The following is a 21,964-nucleotide window of genomic DNA, read 5'->3' on the forward strand; positions in this document are numbered from 1 at the left end:
GCCCCAGACTGCCCTGTTCCAAAGCTCCCTTGCTAGCAGTGTAAACACCAACCCATGTCCTGAGTTCGCAGGTCAGACCCCTAGCTGCACCGCTAACTGAGCTAACCAGCTATTGGCAGCTACAGTGAGGAGCAGTTCCTCTGGTAACTTGCTGTCCCCTTTCTGTTTTGAGGATGAATTTGACGGCTGGCCAGTTCTTACATACTGCACCTTTAATGAGACAAATAAGACATAAGTGCTGATAAATCTTTCACAGCTGTTGATCCGTGAAGCGGCCATCTTGGACTTTCCGAGTCGGAAATCTGACTTCAGGAGGCGTTTCAGTTCTGGTACCAGCTGGGAACTCAGCATCTCTACCTTCACCACCTCACCATGGTCGCTGCCCATTGAACGCCCCTGTGACCTCCACAGGAGACTCATGGACGGCGACTGAACATCAGGGAAGGTCACTTTACATATTGTCAATTCAAAGCGATTAATACATTTAAACTTCCTCACATTTTAACATGATGCAGCTTTAACATGGTTGAATTGATGTAATCTCTGCCATGATGTTAATCCATGTGTGCTGCATGAAGCAGCGGCAGTTGAGCTCTGACGTCCCGCCACTCTCTCTCCTTTGACAGGGGGCGGTCCTTCTCCGTCATTCCAGCAGCCCTGCGTCAGGACGTCGCACGGGATTGGTGGAGGAATACGGGTTGAGCTCCTTCTACACATCCTATTGGCCAGCGGAGGTGTCAGTCGACCGATCCTCTCCGCTGTGGCAGATGCCTATGGAAGAAGGGAAAAAAACAAAACTCCAAAATAATCTGAGCGGGCGGCCATCTTGCCTCTTCTCGCTCAGGCAGGGAGAGAGTGGAAGTGAGGACGGAGAGGAACCCAGCGGGGAGGAACAAACCTCGGATGTTTGTTTTCATTCGGACCGAGAAAACTCACCCGACGGTTCACCTCCACGCTGAGGGGAGTCTGCTGGCTCGTGTTTGCGGTTTGTGGTTTTCCTCCTCGGTTTGGAAACCCGCTCCCATCAAACCAGTCGGGCTGCTAGCTGCGGAGCTAAGCTAACGGATAGCCGGGCCAGCTAGCTGTTCGCTGACCGAGCTGCGGTCGTCAGCGGCGGATTGAGGACTGCAGCGTCGCTCGGTAACATCTCGGCTGATGGTGGAGGGCTGTTTTCCAGGCATGGACTCTGATCCCGGGTCACACCACCAACACGTCGCTCGCAGCAGCATGTTATATGATTGTTTCACCTGCTGACATGTTGTGAACACACGGGTTCAACTCTTGCTTCTGTGTGACGGTTAGCTCGGAGAAAAAGTGGAAGGTTTTTGTAAATAAAAGCAGGAATCTGGAGCAGCTAGCTACAGTCGGAGCTCAAGCTAATCCCGCTTTGGAAATCAGTGCTAATCGATGGAAATGTCGTGTTTGACGCCTGAGAAGAAGACTGTTTATCTGCTCGACACTGTCAAATGCCAGCTGCATTCCTGCCAATGACATTTGCTTTTATTACACCGTGAATCAGCCCGTTCAGCTGCTTTGATCCCGATGAACAGAGCTGAAAGTCAGCTGATGTTAAATGCTGTAGCCTCCTGCTAACACAGCCACCTCTCTGACCGGGCCTGGCCTCACACACACCGGTTATATCTGCAGATTCACCTCATTTCACGGTGGATTCGTGTGTCACATTTTATCACGGTGAACCGTCAAAGGCAGGACTGAACCAAGTGTGGCCGGGACATGCTGCAGGTGCTCGGTGTCCACCATAAGAAGCAGCGCTAGTTTAAAGGGACGCTAATCCTGCTTGTCTTCGCTTTGGGATTAAAACTGAAATTAAGGATTTTAGTCTTTGGATCCACAATGGGATCAGCGACCAAACTGGCCTTCAGTGTTTTCCTCATCTCGTGCTCCTCAGGTGAGTGAGTACCTGGCAGTACATACTGTACATACAGTGGGAGGACTGTCCTCCTCCACACGTCTCAAGTTGTACTACAAATCAGAGTATTTGTACTGATCAGATATCAGGACCAGCTGTTCATCTGATGACTCTTCTCTCTGAACAACAGATTATTAGTTTAGTTGATCAGATTGTACAAATATAAATTATATGTCAGCAAGTAATGATTATTTTATTATCGTATAATCTGCAGGTTTGTCTCCAGGTTAATCATCTGGTCTGTGTGAGAAACAGTCAGGCTGAACTAATGATGATCTTCATTGTCATTTAATCTGTCATTATGTTTTGTGATGAATTGATTAGATGTCTTATTGACTGACACTCGGTCTTTGGGGCTGTGAGGAAGTGAAGAACCAATAATGATATCTTAGCACATGTTTCACTGTGATCCCTCAAAGACATGTAACAGTAAACATTTAGTCTGAAATGAACTCAGTGCAGTGAAACAGGAAACTTCACTGGGAGTTGAATACTAATGAAATAACCGAAGCATCTTTTTCTGCATTATATTATTATTATGTATCTCTAAAAATCTAGATTCTAATTTGTTTATGATCTGTATAAGATTTACACCGATACCGATCCACCTGTGTCAATATGGACTTGAGTATCGACCAACCAATATATTGTTCTGGCTTTTTGTAAAATGTCAGAAAATGGTTAAAGATGTCGATCAGTGTTTCATCCTCAAATGTTTTGTTTTGTCCACAACACAGAGACCTTCAGGTTACTGTCACAGAGGAGGACTCAAATATTCACATTTCACAAGTTTTGGTTTTAAAGAAATGACTCAAATCCACAAATTAATTATAATAATTAGAGCCTGACTGATCCTTGATTTATGAGGCTGATACCGATATTACAAAGTATTCCAATAATGATATATCAGCTGATACAAACACATTTCTTGCAGTGATCCATCATGTTGTTATCAGACACTAAGATGCTGAGGGCTGCAGGATACTTGACAGTTTCACACTAAACTTTATAGTCTAAAATGACATCAGTGAAACAGTAAACTTCAGAGGGAGTTTAATAATTAATTAACCCAAGTGTTTTGCATTGTAATCTCTGAAAACAAGAACTTTCATATTGGCACATATACCGATGTGTTAGGCTGATAATATCAGACAACCGATATGTTGGTCGAGCTCTTTGAAAAATTATGTAGTAATGTAATACATAATACATAAATACATAAAGTAATGTAGAAAAATGTCGATCAGTGTTTTGTCCTCTAATGTCTTCTTGTGTCCACAACCCCAAGATCTTCAGTTTACTCACATTTAACAAGCTGACATCAGAGAATTTAACAGTTAATCAATTATCAAAAGAGTTGGCTAATTCAATAATTGATAACTAATCGATCGTTGCAGCTCTAAAAAATGCCCAAGATGATATTCAAATGTGTTGATTTCCCCAAACCAGAAATATTCAGTTTTTTAAACTTAAGCTAAAACCAAATAATTTGTTTAGAAAAAATATCAATTATTAATTTTTTCATTATTCTTTTGTAGATGGACTTGTCGATTAATTAACATATGATTTATGCCAAAGTAAACAAGTGAAGATGAATCTTTCTCAGAGCTCAACATCAGTTTTACCTTTAAAAGTAAAACACAGTGAGATTAAAAACTGAAACCATCATTAATCGGATTTATTTTGAAAATCTGTTCATCATTTCAGCCATTTTTCTGTTGTTTGAACATGAACGATCATTTTCATTATTGATTCATCTGCCGACCATTTACACGATTAGTTTTTAGTCTAAAAAACTTCATTTACTGTCAGAAATGACAAAAAGCAGCAGATCCTCACATTTAACCAGCTGGAGCTAAACAACGTTTCAGATTTCTGCTGGAAAACGATGAATCAGCACCTTTATCACTGTCCTTTATAACTCACATGTTTTCAGGTGTGAAGCTACTGTTAATGTTAGCACTTCCTGCAGATTTTCATAATAAAAGTGCAGCCTAGGCTTTTAGTGTGACATAATGTGTGTGTACTGGGTGTGTGGCAACAAATCGGTGAGCTGCAGTTACAGTGAACATGTGGACACATGTTACTGTAACTGCACAGAAAACATCTGGATGAGAACCAGCAGCTTCCTGTCTGTGTGTGTGTGTGTGTGTGTGTGTGTGTTACAGTAGCACTTTTATTAAAACAAAGCAAATTGTCATCAGATGCAGAGGCAGGGTTTCCTTATCAGTTTAAAAAATATTCATGCGCACCATATATGAACATCTGACGCCCCACATCTCCTTCTGTGTTCCTGCTCGCCAAAACTTGACAGCTGCTTTAGTGAGAACCGCTGTTCGGTGTCATGATGCCAGATGGATCAGTCCAGTCTGTGGAGTGGACAGATTCAAAGGTTCTGATCCAGACGAGATTCTTTCAGTAACACTGACGGCTACTGCGAGTACGTTTTATGATTTGTGTAGAGCAGCACAGCCTCAGGTGACAAGTGAGCTCTGCAGCAGGGTTAGATTACGCCGACAGCTGGCAATTGATTTTTCTACTGTGGCGATATTTGAATTTAGCAAAATCGTTTATTTCTGTTGTCATTTTCAGTTTCAACATTAAACACAATGGTCAGATCTCTCTGACATTTCTGATGTTCCTATTTTATGTTCCGTGTTGCGGTGCTGGCGTCTACATGCTTTTACCATTGACGTCCGTATGGTGACAGTTCAGGACTAGTACATAAACCGTTGGACACCAAGTAGATGCACTGCAACTGCAACTTCTTTAGAAGTCTCTGTACGTGAACACAGTGAGAAATTGATTAGTCGTTGCAGTTTGTAATTTAAAAAACAAAGAAGACATTCTATGCAAACTGATATGAATACAGTTAGCTAGTAGCTTCAGTATGGGCTGGATTTGGTTGGACCAGCTGTTAAATAGCGACAGACGGAGCTCCACAATTAAAAGGAAGTCATTATTCTGTGTGATTTAGATCATCGTTCAGGTAACTATCTGTTTATTTCATCTGTTCTTTAACTCCTGACGGAGCCAACTCTGATTTTGCATCGAACATAAATCGAGTCAGTGATTGAAACAGTTTCCGAATGAAAGAACGTCCAGCGGCTTCACGTTATTAATGATTAATCGATTATCGATTGTTAAGAAAGCCGACTACAACTTAAGAATTTACTTATGATTTGCATCCCATCTGCCGCTCTGTGATGGTGTAGAGCCTCACCTGCTCACCTGCTGACCTCCCTGTTCTGAGCACGCTCAGATGTTTCCACAACAAACAGATCAGTTCTTCCTCGTGAGTTTATCTGCTCTGATCACTATCAGCCTGCAGCGCTTCAAGTATCACCGAAGTATCACATAATTATAGTGATGATACAGGTGAACCAGCTGATCAGACGTGCAGTCAATTTTTAATAATCATTCAGGAATGACATCATACCCAACATGCTAATGCTAATCCAGCGTTGCTAACTGGCAGGTAGTGTTAGCTGACCACACACCAGTACACAGACAGATCAGAGAGCAGGATCTGGTGTTTACAGACGACAGGATTCTGGTTTCTGACTCAACTGTTCGCTGTCCCCAGCAGCTTTACAGGTCAGTCACTTTGTCCGTCCACACAAACTTCCTCGCTCGTTTATGGTCGCACTTTAAATCCAAGGAGACTGAAATTTGGCATGGCGTTAGGATTGGGCAATAGAAGATACTGTTAATTATCCACATATGAATCCTCTTGACAGACAAACTATAGAGCCTGCACCAGAACAGGGGGCGCTAAAGCACCTTAGACACTAGTTGCCAGCGCCGTTTAACCGAAGAGGATTAGCCAACCGTTTTTCAGGAGTACAGATCTGCTTACACAGAGGCAATGATCCATTTTGTCTCCTAGAAGGTCCAAAGAACCAAAACAATGAGTCCACGTGTACACAGACACACACTGTTCACATTTTACAGGTGCCACTCTGTGACCGGCACAAACCTTTTGTTATTAAAGCAGAGCTGCACTGATTAATTGATTAGTTGTCAACTATTAAATTAATCCTCAACTATTTTGATGATCGATTTGAGTAATAAGACAAAACAGAGGTCACTAATCGATAAATCAAGGAAATAATCGACTCATCGATTAATCAGCAATGAAAATGATTGTTAGCTGAAGGTCTGAATTAAAGGCACTTATCAGTACGGCCGTGTCTCTGAAGCTATAATGTCTTAACACTGTGCAGAGCAAATAAACCTGTGACCTGCCTGTAAGACGACACTCAGGTAAAAGAATGATCCTCCCCACCGTCCAGTGTGGACTTTCCAACCTTCAGACCTTAACGAGGACGATACAGAGCCATGTTTTCACTTTGAATCAATAACATTGAATCATTGATCCGGATCGATGTGTTGTCAACGTGTCTTAATGTCTCCTCCTCAGGTGCGATCCTGGGTCGCTCAGACACCCAGAAGTGTGTCCACTACAACTACAACCCTTCATCCTCCTCCTCCTCGTCCTCCTCGGTGTTGGAGAGTCGGGGGAACCTCAGCGGGGTGGTCACCTGCTCCGGAGAGAAAGATAAGAGGCTTCACTGCTTCGCCACCTGGAAGAATGTGTCCGGAGTGGTCCAGGTGGTCAAACAGGGCTGCTGGTTGGACGACGTCAACTGTTACGACAGGTAACTGATGACTGTTACAACAGGTAACTGATGACTGTCAGACAGGTAACTGATGACTGTCAGACAGGTAACTGATGACTGTTACAACAGGTAACTGATGACTGTCAGACAGGTAACTGATGACTGTCAGACAGCAGGAGAGTCACAGTCCAACAACTTGTATCATTTATCTCAGACCTTCACACCAGAACAGGTTGAGTGACACAGTCTGAACCTGATGGTGAACTCTGTCAAATCTGAACATGTTTTATTGGTTTCACATCCAGTATTTTTGCACAGTGTGTCCCTTCCACTTCGAGCTTTCATAAAATCCAACATGTGCCTGAGATGTTCACTTTCAAAACACCTTACAGACTTACAGATACAGATGTATATATTTCCGTACATAAAGGGAGCAGAAACGAACCTTAATGACATTTAATGCAACTTTGCTGTAACTTTTTTGAAGATGGATATTTTCAGACTGGATTTGAAAATGTTAACGGAGCTCAGCTCTTGAATGTGTAGTGGTTGGTTATTCCAGAGAACTGGAGCTCTGTGGGCGACGACTCTACCACCATAAGAGATTTTATTGAATCAGGGAACAGTTAAATATCCGACATTAAGGGATGTGATGGAGTAAAAGGGCTGCTACTGAAAACAGGCTGTGTGCAGGTCCTTCAAAATAATTCAAATGTCTTAGTTGTATAAATGCAAGGCCTCAAAAGTCCTTAAACAGTCTTGCATTTTAATTTGTGAGGTCTGAATTTCCATCAACATTTTATCTAATTTCATTTAACCAGAATGAGTCGACCTGTTCTACGTGATGTTACAGATCTTTAACCGTAGCACTGACCCTGTATTTATACTTTATACCTTCACTTCGTGGAGCACGCTGTAGTTTTATAAAAGAAATTCAAACTCAGAATTTTAATATTTACAATATTAATGAGGTAATATCACAAACTGTTTCCATCAGTGAATAAACAAGCAGTTCTCAGAGGAGAATAAGGTCCCAGAACACTGTTTGAAGCTAGAAAGGTGGCAGGGTCCGCCACATATAAACAAAGTAAAACGGTATAAACAGTGTTGTCCTTTTAAGCTCAGTTTGTTTACTCAGTCATGAAAACAAAGAGAGTTTGTTGATTTAGTTTGTTTAGGCAGAAAAAAATCAGCCAATGAGGATCTTTCTCTGCTCATTAACATTTCTCCACCTGAACTACAGACTGCTCCTTTAACCTTTTTGAATGTGCACTAACTCCCTGATAAAGCTGCCGACCTTTAGGTTTGGTCTTAAGCGTCTGATGCAGGTCACCCTGGAGAACACAGGATTTAATAACTCAGCTGTGAGCAGGACGCAAACTGTTGATCAAACTTACATTTGTTTTAGTTCAGCTTCATCTTTAACATCTGCTCATGAAATGCTGAGAGATCCTGAGCGATCATGCTCGTGTCTTCTGGTCTTGTCCACCTATTCAGACATTTTAGGGAAGGAAGTGGTGTCAGTTATTTAAAAAATATTGGGTTTAAGTATCAGTATAACTTTCACATCCCTCTATCACAGACGTATCCCTGATGAGCTCAGTAAAGATGATGCTCATCTCTGAAACAGTTTCCTGGCAGGGATTGAAAAGCCCGTCACAAAATGCTGTCGGACGACTTTCTCCATACGACATGTAAAAGAATAAAGGGCTGTTTATCGAGCCAATCAGACAGAGTTCTCATAAATATTATACCACGAGTACATTTTTACTTTAAAATAGGCAAACTTCATTTAGTGATCGTCCCATGACCTTGTTAATAGTTTGTTTGTTCTTGTATCCCGTCTGTGTTAAACTGGATAATGTGTAAAATGTCAGTAAGTAAAAAGCTTCAAACCTCCAGTTATCTTGTTGAGCCTTTATCTCAGCAGGTCAGTCCCTCTGACAGCACAGAGCTCTGTAACAAGGTGAACAACAGTCATGTCCCAGGTATTAAACATTTCTCAGAGCTGACGTGTGACAGGAAGAAGAATGTTGTTTAAATCATCCTCACCTGAAGTCTTCAAGTTACCTGTTGGACTCAAGTCTTACCTGAGTTTGTTCTCTGAGTCAACATGTTTTGACCTGACTGCTCCTCTCTCTCTCTCTGTGTTGTAGTGTGACAGCAGCTTCCTGTCTTCCTGTCTTCCTGTCTTCTTCTCTTCCTGTCTTCCTGTCGTGTCTCTACATGTTGCTGAACTGGTTTCCCTTCAGCTCTGACGTGTTTGAGTGAAACGAGCTGTTTCTGCAGTCAACACGTTCAGCACAGAGAGCTCATAATCAATAAGTGAATTATCAGTTTATGAACTGCTGAAACAGGAAGTGTGATCAGATGTTCTTCTTCTCCTCCTGACAGGAGTGAATGTGTGGAGAAGAAAGATGCTCCTGAAGTCTTCTTCTGCTGCTGTGAAGGAAGTTTGTGTAACGACAAGTTCTTCTACAGTCCTGACAGCAACCAGCCGCCCATACCGAGTGAGACACGTTCACCTGTTCACCTGTTCACCTGTTCACCTGTTTGACAACCTGGATCTTTACACTATGAGAAACACCCATTTTCAGAATCTATTTACCGTTTCTCTCCTGATTCGTGCCACAATTCATCTCCCTCAAGTTTTTCTGTCATTCAGTTTCTTGTGGAGGGTAGTAGAGCTGGAGAAAACCATCCAGAGCAACATACAGTGAGCTCTTTGAACCCCGTATGAACAGTTTATTTATCGGTCACTGACCGTCGTCCTCTGATCAGCAGGAGGGATCCCGTCATGTGACAACAGACGTTTCACAAGAGAAGACGCTCACTTCCTGTGAGGATTAGGATGTGGTCTTATAATAATATTGTGATATTTCAAGGCTATAAAATGAAACACAATATAAGTCTCAATATTTTGAAATCTCATCAGAAAGTCTTCTTAAATGCTGACTGGGCGACACGGCCTTCGCCAACACCATATAATGATTTTCAAAATCTAAAAGGATATATAGTCTTGTATCATGAAAACTATATGATATCAATATACTGCCCAGCGCTACTATCTGTAGAGTTGTGTTAATTTACTGCTGAAGCAAACAGAACATTGCTGCAGCTTCACATTTAACAGACTCTACTCTATATTCATTATGAAGTAGTCACAGGAAGTACGGTGTTGGTCAGTGAGATTAAAATGTGTCTGCAGAGCAGAACAGCAGACACTTTCAGCAAATATGTCCGATAGTTTTGTCCAGTTGATAGAAGTACGAGCTGTTAGATGGAGAGCTGCAGGCGACAGGCTGAGCACCGGCAACTTCTCAGTGAGGTGACCGACTGTTTCTCCCTCGTTAACGTTATCAGGTTTCTTACTGTTAAAATTAGTATGATATTGTATAGTAGTATTTATATAGTGCAAAATCACTTCTTATTATGAGTATCATATAAAGTATAATGTTTAGTATCGGGTGCATTATTATGTTGATTGACAGGTGCTAAATGTTGGCTTTTTTTTTTTTTACTACTCTTCAATATCACTGCCCATATTACCGTCACTGTTACTGCCAATACTATTTTTTTCTATTTTAGTTCATTTCTAGTTTACTCTCGTACTTAACTTTCCTTACTTCTATTGTTATTGTATTTGACACCGCTTTTTGCATTATCTCCTTAAAAACTTTGATATATTTCACTAATATTTAATACTTAATTGTCTTTATTCTCATAAAAACTGGTCCCACTGGTTGTTACTGGTTGAATAATGTAATCTTATTTTCTTAAATCTTGTTTTTTAAGATATAACAACTTTGTTTTAACAGTTTTATAACTATTTCTTATCACTTTATACTGTCTGAGTATAAAGTCAGTAGAAGTCAGTTCTCCATGTTTCCTGTTGTTGTTGTTGTTGTTGTTGTTGTAACTTTATGAATCGACTTGAGTGTTTTGTGTCCCTCTCTGTTGCCATAGCGACAAACAAACCAGTGACGACACCTCCTCCGGTGCTGACGACTCTGATGTACTCACTGGTCCCCATCATGGCCATCACCGCCATCATCCTCTTCTCGTTCTGGATGTACCGACACCACAAACTGGCCTACCCACCTGTCCTGGTGCCCACACAGGTGAGGCGTACACACACACACACACTGTCCTTATCGATACTGAATATTGGAATTGGTTTCAGTACTCCTTTCTTGCAGTATAAATACTTCAGTACTAGCTGTGTTTCCTTGCTCCTGCCTCCTCCAGGAGTAAATTAATGTGGATGCTGTTGTGCTTAAGATAGGAGCCTCGGGACGACACTACATAATACACGACTTTATACTTTCCACAAACGATCTCAGGCCTGTCACCACGATTGTACTACAGCTGCATCAATTAGCTGATTTAATTGATAGGTCGATCTAAAGAGAATTAATTGACAACTTCTTTGATAATCGTTTCATTTTTCAAGCAGAAAAGTCAAACAGCGTCTGGTTCAGCTGGTTAAATGTGAAGATTTGCTGCTTTTCCTTGTCATTTCTGACGGTAAATGAAGAGTGTTCGTGTTTTGGACTGTTGGTCGGACAAAAGAAATTTAAACACTTCACTTTGGGCTCAGTTGTAATCAGCATTTTCCCAATTTTTTGTGATTTCATAGATTGGACAATCCTAAAAGTAGTCAGCAGATGAATTGATAATGAAAATGATCATTAGCTGCAGCCAACAGATAAATGACTGAAATGATGAAATGTGTTCAGCTCTTTTTGTTTTACTTTTAAAGATAAAATTGATGTTGTCACTTTGAGCTCTGAGAAAGATTCGTCTTCACTTTATCTGTCTTTGTATTGGCTGTAGTCACTAATCAATTAAATGACGAGTCGATCAACAGACTCTGGACTCTGGGAAATTGTGTTGATGAGCATTTTTTCATTTTTTTGACGTTCTATAGATTAAAAGATAAACGTGAAAATAATCAGCAGACTAATCAATAATGAAAATAATCGTTAGTTGCAGACGTGGTCTATATGATGCATTGATTAACGTCCGTGGATGATTCATCATTTTCAAGTCTTTAAACAAACGGAAGTGATCTGTGAGGAGTCTGGTCTCGTTTTGACTTCCTGTCTGTTGAAGCTAGAGATGAACTTGTGACGGTCGGTGGACGTCTTGATGACGACTTTAGTTTCCACAAACATGTAAACAGTGTTTTAAAATCGACTTCACAAACATCACAGAACTGAGAGGCTGCACATTAGAACCTGGAGAGACGAGTTCAGGCTTTTGTTAGCTTGACTCCTGTCATCTTGAGAAACCTGTGGAGCTGCAGACGGTTCAGAACGCTGCAGCCGTCACACAGTGAATAAAAACCTGTGTGAGGGTGAGTGTTGTCCAGGTAAACACTCACCTCAGGTGAGCTAGTCTCCATCACTTCTCTTTCTTTGTATTTCTGCTTCCTCTTGTTGTCTCTGACTCTGTCAACTGTTTCTGCCTCTCAGCACGCCTTTCATATAATGATCGAGGTAAGAAGATCAAACTTTCACTGGAGAATGCTTCATCACTGCCTTATTCTGATTCTTTCTCACATTTTTGAGTTTAATTTTGCATCTTTATCTTCCTCCGGCCTGCGTTTCTTTTGAAAACACACTCGTCTTTTTGTTTGTTTGTATTTATGCTCCGTGTTGGTGGTGGTGGTTGTGCACTGATGGTCAGATGTTGTCTCCATGTATTGATCAGGTGATGATGTGCATGATTGATATGAAAGCAGGTTGAACATGCAGTCAGTGAAGATTTATACTCAAGTGTTCAGAGTTCATGTTGCTCATATGGAGGCAGCATGTCGTCTCTGAGGCCGGTTTCTCCTCAGAGCTGTTCCTCCGGGCTGACTCGGCCTGATGTGGTTTATGACGTGATGACATGAAACGTATTTCTCAGGATCAGATCAGTCAGAGCTGCAGGAGGAGACTCGTCGCCGTCACTCATGTTGTTTCCTTGTTGTTTCCTTCAGGACCCCGGCCCCATGCCTCCCTCCCCCATCCTGGGCCAGAAGCCGCTGCAGTTACTGGAGATCAAAGCCAGGGGGCGCTTCGGCTGCGTGTGGAAGGCTCAGCTGCTCGGCGAATACGTCGCTGTCAAAATCTTCCCCATCCAGGTCTGTACTGTCCGAGCGTCCTCAAACACACCATCACACGCCACACAGCCGCCGTTAGCTGTTACACGACCACAACGAGCCTTCAAAGTAAACAGACGTACAGCTGAAGTGTTCACACACCGCTGTGGTTCAATCTGAATATCTGACCATCAGCGTCTTTATCTGCTGTTTCAGCTGCTCTTCTGTTTGTGAAATCAAAAGAAATCATTCAAATCTTAATAACATCCTTGTGTGACAGTGATTTTTAAAGTGATCAGCTGTTTAATCAGACACCAACATGATCTCATCATTCAGCTTTTATTTTGATGAGTCACATTACTTCCTGGCTGCCTGGTAGAAAACGTGCACATTGTGGCGACTAAGATCTGACTTGGTTTCAGGGAGAGCTGCACAGTGAACCCAAATATGATGGAAATCACAATAAGTGCAAATTAAATCACACAATTTGTACGTTTTTGACAAATGTGACCAACATCATAATAACGAGGTCCCGCAGAGGAAACAACTACTGTTGATAAATGTTTCTGCAGAACTGATCCACCTTTATTTGATCTGTACTGTGACTGATGAGTCCTGATTTATTACAAATCTCTCGTACGTACAAAACATAAAAACAACCCTCAGTTCATCCAATCAGCTGTTTCTGAACAGATCAACTAATCACACCAGAAAAATAGAAAACTCTGATTGTTGTCTTCACGGTAGTTTGTTTGATTTTATTACTTTTTCTCTAAAAATGATAATTTGATGGAAAAAAATTGTAGTTTATGTCTCAGAGGTGAAATCTGTCAGAATAACACATTATTTTATTCTGACTGCATCCTGCTTTAGTTTAAGTTACAGAAATACATTACAGCCAATGTGATGTCCTCTGAAGGGATGGAAACACGACTGTGTGTGTGTGCATGTGTTGTTGTGTGTGCGTGTGTTGTCATGTGTGTGTTGTCATGCGTGGGTGTGCGTGTGTGGGTGTGCCTGTTCAGCCTTAAAGTTCAGAGCTTTAATCCCCCTCAGGCTGGCCGGGTCCTCGGCCAATCAGCATCCAGTAAACTCCCACTGACCTCAATTGACCACACACACACACACACACACACACACACACAGTGCAGGCAGCTGAGTTGTCTTTTTGTTCAAACACTGAATTTAATCTGAAATGTAGTAAAGTGATTTTCAGTCTTTAATCATCTTTGATATCTTGTATTTTGTCGCTCAGCTCTTCACGTCCTTCAGTGTTTGTCTTCATGTTGTCTCTGTCTGTCGGCCTTCAGTGTTTGTCTTCATGTTGTCTCTGTCTGTCGTCCTTCAGTGTTTGTCTTCATGTTGTCTCTGTCTGTCGTCCTTCAGTGTTTGTCTTCATGTTGTCTCTGTCTGTCGGCCTTCAGTCAGCACACTGTGACAAATATCCAGCTGATGTCGTTCAGTGAAACATCAGCCAGTGGTCCATTTTAAAACCAGTTTCTGGGTCCTGTCTAATCTCTGGACCCTGACGCTGTGATCAGATGTGTGGTAGGTCACACAGTCATGACCTCTGACCTTTGACCTGTGTGTCTGTGTGTATTCAGGACAAGCAGTCGTGGCAGAACGAGTACGACATCTTCAACCTGAACGGGATGAGACATGAGAACCTGCTGCAGTTCCTCGGAGCCGAGAAGAGAGGAAGCAACATGGACATGGAGCTGTGGCTCATCACCGCCTACCATGAGAAGGTGCTGACACCTGCTGGACACCTGAAGAACTGCAACACACAACCAAACATGAACAAACCCCACTGATCAGATTAAACTTCAGCAAAACATCCAACTGTGGCAGGAAGTCAGGCTCAACTCAAAGGATTAAGTTACTGTTTATTTTTCATTTAACATTTTATCAGTCACAACATTTGAATTAATGCTGTAAAAGTACTGAAATATAACAAATAATGAAATTACTTAAAATGACTGAGAATGTAAATAATCAGTCTCAACCGTAATAATAAAAACACTCTTATAATTTAAAAAGGAAATTTTAAAAGCCATAAAAATAAAATAAAAAATTTAAATTACCTGATAATAATATTGGTGGCGGTTTGAATGTCAATAGCAGTTTTGTACTCAAAAGTCGTACTCGAATGAAAGTAAAGATATGTTGTTAAAATATTACTTTAGTAAAAGTTAAAGTCACCATGTGAAGAGTACTCGAGTAAAAGTCTTAAAATATCTGTATATTATATTATATATATTAAATGTACTTAAGTATCAAAATTACAGTAAAAGTAAATTACACATATATTTACATGTTGGTCTATACTGCATACCAGTGACAGGATGTAACTTTAATACTACTTTAAAGTACTTTACTTTAGTATTTCCATTTTCTGCGTCACCTCCATTGTACTGGTTTGATAAAGTGGAAACCAGTTTTGTAAAAAGTAGATAAGTCATATTTGAGTAAAAGTATCTTATATTGAATGTACTCAAGTATCAAAGGCAAGTTAAAGTAAATTATACATATATTTATATGTATGTGTGTACTTTATACTGTGGGTCAATACTAATAAATACATTTTAAAATGTCTGCAGTGAAGTGGACGTGTAAAGTTGCAGAAAATGTAAATACTCAAGTACAGGACAAGAGTAAATATACTTAGTTACATTCCATCACTGGTTTGCAGTATATACCAACATGTAAATATACGTATCAGTTACTTTTACTTGAACTTTTGATACTTAAGAACATTTAATATCAGATACTTTTACTTGAGTACTCTTCATAGGGGGGACTTTAACATAACACAAACGGGACCTCAGATATCAGATTAACACAGAGCGGCTGCAGAAGGTGCAGCTGTCCAACATCAGGTCATGTGACGTGTTGTGACACGAGGTCATGTGACGTGTTCTGTGTTCTCTCCTCAGGGTTCTCTGACAGACTACCTGAAGGCCAACGTCCTCTCCTGGTCCGAGCTGTGTCTCATCGCTCAGTCCATGTCTCGAGGTCTCGCCTACCTCCACGAAGACATACCTGGACACAAGGACGGACACAAGCCTGCTGTCGCACACAGGTACGCACATCACACACTCACACACAGGTACATAAACACACACAGGTACACACATCACACACTCACAGTCAGGTACATAAACACACACAGGTACGCACATCACACACTCACACACAGGTACATAAACACACACAGGTACACACATCACACACTCACACACAGGTACATAAACACACACAGGTACATAAACACACACAGGTACACACATCACACACAGGTACGCACATCACAGACTCACACACAGGTACATAAACACACACAGGTACACACATCACACACAGGTACGCACATCACAGACTCACACACAGGTACATAAACACACACAGGTACATAAACACACGCAGGTACATACATCACAGACTCACACACAGGTACATAAACACACACAGGTACACACATCACAGACTCACACACAGGTACATCAACACACACAGGTACATAAACACACACAGGTACACACATCACACACTCACACACAGGTACATAAACACACGCAGGTACACACATCACACACTCACACAAAGGTACATAAACACACACAGGTACGCACATCACACACTCACAGTCAGGTACATAAATAGATCAGAGATGTTCTGTCAGACATGAGGTGTCACTGTGTCTTTTCAGGGACTTGAAGAGTAAGAACGTCCTGCTGAAGTCCAACCTGACCGCCTGCATCGCTGACTTCGGCCTCGCTCTCAGGTTTGAGGCGGGAAAATCTCCTGGAGACACTCACGGACAGGTGAGTCCACCTCGGAGAGCACACCTGAGGAATCTGTCAGTCCTGTAACAGTGATGATGGAGGGATGAGGAGGGAAGAAGTTGCTCTTAAAGATGAATCTGTCCTTCAGTTCAGTGGTGTTAGAGCTCCACCTGCTGGCTGTTAGATGAGCTGCAGGTTGACGTCTTCAAGTAATTTCATATAACATAGATAACATTATAATATCTGGTATATACTCTAGAGCTGGGAACACAGTGACAGGTGACAGGTCAGGCACCACCAATACACTCTGTCTTACAGCATTCAGAGTCTTTTGACCCAGGTTTGAATGTGTCCCTGTTTGTGTGTCAGGTGGGGACCAGGAGGTACATGGCCCCGGAGGTCCTGGAGGGGGCCATTAACTTCCAGAGAGACGCCTTCCTGAGGATAGACATGTACGCTCTGGGCCTGGTGCTGTGGGAGCTCGCCTCACGCTGCAAAGCTGCTGACGGTAAGAGAACGTCAGGCAGGCAGGGAGGACAGATCAGTTGTTAGTGATGATGCTGGTCTAGTGTGATTGTCCTGGACTCTGATGGTCCCCCTTCTCTCTGATCCAGGTCCAGTGGACGAGTACATGCTGCCATTTGAGGAGGAGATCGGTCAACATCCATCTCTGGAGGACATGCAGGAGGTGGTAGTCCACAAGAAGCTGAGACCGACGCTCAGGGAGTGCTGGCAGAAACACGCTGTGAGTCACCACGTTACCCATAATTCACCAGTGACACCTGACCCATGATGCACCCCTCACACCTGACCCATGATGCACCCCTCACGCCTGACCCATGATGCACCCCTCACACCTTACCCTTTATGACCCCTCACACCTGACCCATGATGCACCCCTCACGCCTGACCCATGATGCACCCCTCACACCTTACCCTTTATGACCCCTCACACATTACCCATGATGCACCCCTCACGCCTGACCCATGATGCACCCCTCACGCCTGACCCATGATGCACCCCTCACACCTTACCCTTTATGACCCCTCACACCTGACCCATGATGCACCCCTCACGCCTGACCCATGATGCACCCCTCACACCTTACCCTTTATGACCCCTCACACATTACCCATGATGCACCCCTCACGCCTGACCCATGATGCACCCCTCACGCCTGACCCATGATGCACCCCTCACACCTTACCCTTTATGACCCCTCACGCCTGACCCATGATGCACCCCTCACACATTACCCATGATGCACCCCTTACACATTACCCATGATGCACCCTCACACCTTACCCATGATGCACCCCTCACACATTACCCATGATGCACCCCTCACACCTGACCCCTCACACATTACCCATGATGCACCCCTCACACCTTACACATGATGCACCCCTCACACATTACCCATGATGCACCCCTCACGCCTGACCCCTCACACCTGACCCATGATGCACCCCTCACACATTACCCATGATGCACCCCTCACACCTCACCCATGATGCACCCCTCACGCCTGACCCTGGTGTTGTGGTCCCTGCAGGGTCTGGTGCTGCTCTGTGAGACCATCGAGGAATGCTGGGACCACGAGGCTGAAGCTCGGCTGTCGGCCGGCTGCGTGGAGGAACGCGTCGTGCAGATGCAGCGGCAGGCGAGCGTCACGGCGCCCGAGGAGATCGTCACGGTTGTCACCATGGTGACCAACGTGGACTACCCACCTAAAGAGTCGAGCCTATGACCAGGCCACGGACCAATCAGGGCGGAGCAGGGACTCCCTCAGTGAGCGTTTTCTGTCTCTGATTCAGGTGAAGTCGAGCTGGTCAGGTGAGCCGGTCAGGTGAGCCGCTCAGCGGTCATGTGACCCGGTGGACAACATGGCAGAGAGTCTCTTCCTCTCTGCAGGGTGAGCAGCACTGACCTCCACCCTCTGACATCAGTTCCTCTTTTTTATTACAAAATAAAAGACTTCCTGACGGACTTTTTCTACGATAATGTGACGATAAAAGCGTTTGTTTGGTTTCAGTATAAAAAGGGCGACTGTAGTTTTTAGACACACTTGTTGTTTCTCTGAATGATGTGATGCCAATAAGAAACAGCTTCTGAATGTCTGTATCACCGCTGTATATATATACAGATCATCAATATATAGATATATATACAGATATATTTCCATTGTCACCTGAGAGTCAGAGAGAAGAGTTTATCAATCAGGTTATTGATCCAGACAGAAAGTCAAACATACGAGGAGAAACTTTAAACACTGACATATATGAAAGATTTAAAGGTTTAATTTAAATAACGTCACAGAAACGTGTTGAACTATAACACAGATTGTAGTGAAGCTGAGATTACTTTATTTTATACACTATAATGAGATCACATGTTGATTATCTCAGAGTTGTTTTTGTTATAACGGGTTCGTCATCCTGTAAACGAGCAAAAGCTTTACTTTATTACTGTAAAGCTACTTTATATTCATTATCCTTTACTGGGACGATAGTTTTCATACCAACGATTCAAAATTTGTTCAAACGTCAGAAAACGGTGAAAAACGTGTGAGTAGACGTCGTTCCGCCATTTTAGCGTTTTCTTTGCTCCCCAGCTGCGACGCTCATCTTTGCAACATGACTCACTGAGTTTGATTAATATTAAGAACGTTTGTTTAATGCGGCATTAATTTTCTAACATCCAGCAACAGTGATAACAAGTAAAAGTTTAGACAACTAAAGGACAGAAAACACAAGAACGAGAACTGATTCTGTCTGTGAAGCTGTTTTCTGATGGATATGCACTAAATTAAATATTGAAAATGGAGCATTAAATAATTTTTAAAAAGATTTTAAAAAAAATTAAAAAAAAGATATTAATCAATATTGAAAATAATAATAAAAATAATAATTAGTTTCTGTCCAACTAACCTCACTTTGTTTCTTGGACTGACCCGACACTTTTATATCTTCCACAGAATTCGCTCTAAATTCAGTTTGGATCTGAATCGATGAGACAATCAGAACACGATTCTACATTTTTATGAACCACATCGAGTTTTTTCAATCGTGACCGACTTCAGATGTTAATCAGTTTCTCCTCGCCACAAACCAAACGAGCAGAGTCAGCTGATCGACACCGCTGATGGACAGATCAGCTGATCTTCTGTGAGTAAGTTCAGATTAAACACGAGCATCAGGACGTGAGTTTTTAAAGCATGTCTTTATTTTAATGTTATTTCTAATATTCTCTGCTGGTTTCCTCTTTTTATTCTCTGTTTGTGGTTTCTTCTGATTCTGTGGAGCCTCAAAACTGACAAAATGTAGTTAAACATCAAAAAATCTAATTTAATAAATCAGTAAATTATTTTATTTCTATTTATTTATTGGCACAAGCAACAACATGGACTTAAAAAAACCTTTTAAACACTTTAGCACAAATAAAACGCTAGGAATTAAAACTGGAGTTTATAAAGAAATATTAATAATGAAACTATAAATCTGCTTTCTCCTCTTATCCTCCTCAGCTGACCCCAGGAGGCCTCCGCACGTTTGTGTCAGAGTCAAGAAAAATAGTCAAACTAAAGGTTGGAAAAATAAAACGAGAGAAGTTGAAGAGTAACACATAGTTTTATGTATATGATCAAATTATTTAAAAGATAAGTTGTGGATGTTATATTTTCTACTCATCTGATAATCTCGTCGGCTTCGTGGCTCCGTATGTTTGATGGATTTCAAAACGTCTCAGGAAAGATTTTGTATTTTGTTTTTAGGCCAAAAACTCTTCTTTTCTCCGACGCTCGCTGCTTCTGTTTTTCTGCTGAAATAACAAACGTCGCCCGTTACCCAGCAGGCAGTTCTCCCGCTGTTTAAAACCGTGACGCCGTTCAATTTTAGGGCGATTTGTAACAAAACAATCGGCTGATTTTAAACGGCGAAGTCTCAGCGTCGTCTGTCCCGCAAGAGTTTCACTGAAGGATGAGACGTTCTGATGTGACACGACGTTTGTTCAGTCGCCGTCTCGTACAGACGGGAAGCGAGATGTCGGGAGAACCCAGAATCAAAAACATCAAAACCAGAGAGGCGTTCAGGGACCTGGTTTTGTAAACGCTGAACGTCCTCAGACTGGTTCCGGTCCGCTGCCTCCTCTCTCAGTGTTTCAGTGGCAGCAGCTGTCGACACTCAGCCCGGTTTCTTTATTTGATATTTGAGTCTGATCGACGGTCAGATGAGTTTAAAGCTGCACACTTTGTAAATATGAATGTTGTTTCAGATTGTGATTTTAGCATGAGTTTGTTTTTTATGGACACAGAATCCTTTATAATGTTAATATGACAAATAGATTTACGTTGTTTATTTTATATGATGATGATGATGATGATGATGTACAAATGAAAAACAATCTGGGTTTATTAATTTATGTGCAAAACTCAGAACACTAACTTCCTATGGAGGAAGGTGTGTGTGTGCGAGTGTGTGCGTGTGTGTGTGTGCGTGTGTGTGTGTGTGCGTGTGTGTGCGTGTGTGTGTGTGTGTTAGATACCTCAGACATCCCTGCTGGTGCTCACCTCTCATCACGACATCATCACGACATCCTCCTCCTCTGTCGATCAGGGCGACGACACAAACCCTCGGCTCCTCCTCTCCTCTTTGTTTTATTTAAATATTTGATGTGAACGAGAGAAAAAAAACTGTTTTTCTCTTGTTTTTGTTTTTTTTGTCAGAAATCGACAGAAGCTCATTGAAGCAGAAACAATTGGAGGTTTTTATTTGTAAGACTTTCTGTCCTCCGGTCACTTTAACGCCCTTCTTTAAGAACACGTCGTCAGTTTGTGTGAATTAATCTCAAACATGAATGTTGAAGACTCGCAGCATCAGAACACTTTATTATTATTTGTATTATTATTATTATTATTCCTGAATCGACTCTAATGTGACGTTCTGAGCTCCGAGTCGAGCTTCAGGCCGAGAATCTGACGATGTTAAATTTATTCCTGAACTTATCCTCGACCGATGGATCGGCTCAGTTAATCCAGTTTGGATCAGAACAACAAGAGTCGAGTGTTTTTATGACTGATGTGAAAATAAACCAGATTAGCGATGAAACTGTTTCCTTTTAGAGACGTTAAAGTTCAAACTGGATTAAATTGTTCCTCCTGAACTCTGCTGAGTAATCAAACAATCAATCAATCAATCAACACATGATAGATCAGTAAACGCAGCAGATGTGTTTAAAGTTGGTTTTAATGGATTAGATGTTTTCCTCACTGGTCTTTATGTTTTATATTAAATATGAACACATTAATGTTTGAATTCTCTCCCTGAATATTTTCACCCTCAGACCAACGCGGCGGTGCGTTCACTGACTGTCGGCAGGTTAATTTCTGTGTATTTAAAAGGTTCGAGGGCTTCTGTTGGAGGTGATTGTTGAATATTGTACAGAAGAAAATGTTGTTTCCCCTGAAATAAAGTACAGTGACTGCTCTGCATCCCGTCCTCGCCTGCTCTTCTTCACGCATCAGAGTCAAACCTGACGTGT

The 21,964-nt window shown here is 42.0% G+C and overlaps 1 protein-coding gene across 2 annotated transcripts; it reads left to right on the forward strand.

Moving 5' to 3' along the window:
- Positions 1-323: 323 nt before the first annotated feature.
- Positions 324-21,914, forward strand: acvr2aa (activin A receptor type 2Aa). 2 transcript variants are annotated; one of them, XM_084362176.1, is made up of 12 exons: positions 324-1,909; positions 6,354-6,591; positions 8,947-9,062; positions 10,519-10,673; positions 12,030-12,053; positions 12,539-12,682; positions 14,245-14,388; positions 15,577-15,722; positions 16,350-16,464; positions 16,795-16,933; positions 17,040-17,170; positions 17,982-21,914. In XM_084362176.1, exons 1-12 carry the CDS (start codon positions 1,855-1,857, stop codon positions 18,174-18,176), a joined length of 1,602 nt encoding a protein of 533 aa, XP_084218302.1. In that variant the 5' UTR covers positions 324-1,854; the 3' UTR covers positions 18,177-21,914. The 2 variants fall into 2 exon arrangements, with proteins under 2 accessions (XP_084218302.1, XP_084218303.1); XM_084362177.1 differs by lacking the exon at positions 12,030-12,053 and having other exon boundaries at positions 326-1,909.
- The last annotated feature ends 50 nt before the right edge of the window (positions 21,915-21,964 follow it).

The sequence above is a fragment of the Pagrus pagrus genome (genome assembly GCF_965226575.1).
Source record: "Pagrus pagrus genome assembly, chromosome: 9".
In the NCBI taxonomy this organism is placed as follows: Eukaryota; Metazoa; Chordata; class Actinopteri; order Spariformes; family Sparidae; genus Pagrus; species Pagrus pagrus.

What these genes read in the sequence shown, in the direction of transcription:
- acvr2aa (XM_084362176.1), top strand. Translation starts at nt 1,855, where the DNA reads ATGGGATCAGCGACCAAACTGGCCTTCAGTGTTTTCCTCATCTCGTGC. An exon ending in CCTCATCTCGTGCTCCTCAG is followed by an intron (nt 1,910 to 6,353) that starts GTGAGTGAGTAC and finishes TCTCCTCCTCAG; the next exon opens with GTGCGATCCTGGGTCGCTCA. An exon ending in CTGTCCTGGTGCCCACACAG is followed by an intron (nt 10,674 to 12,029) that starts GTGAGGCGTACA and finishes TCTGCCTCTCAG; the next exon opens with CACGCCTTTCATATAATGAT.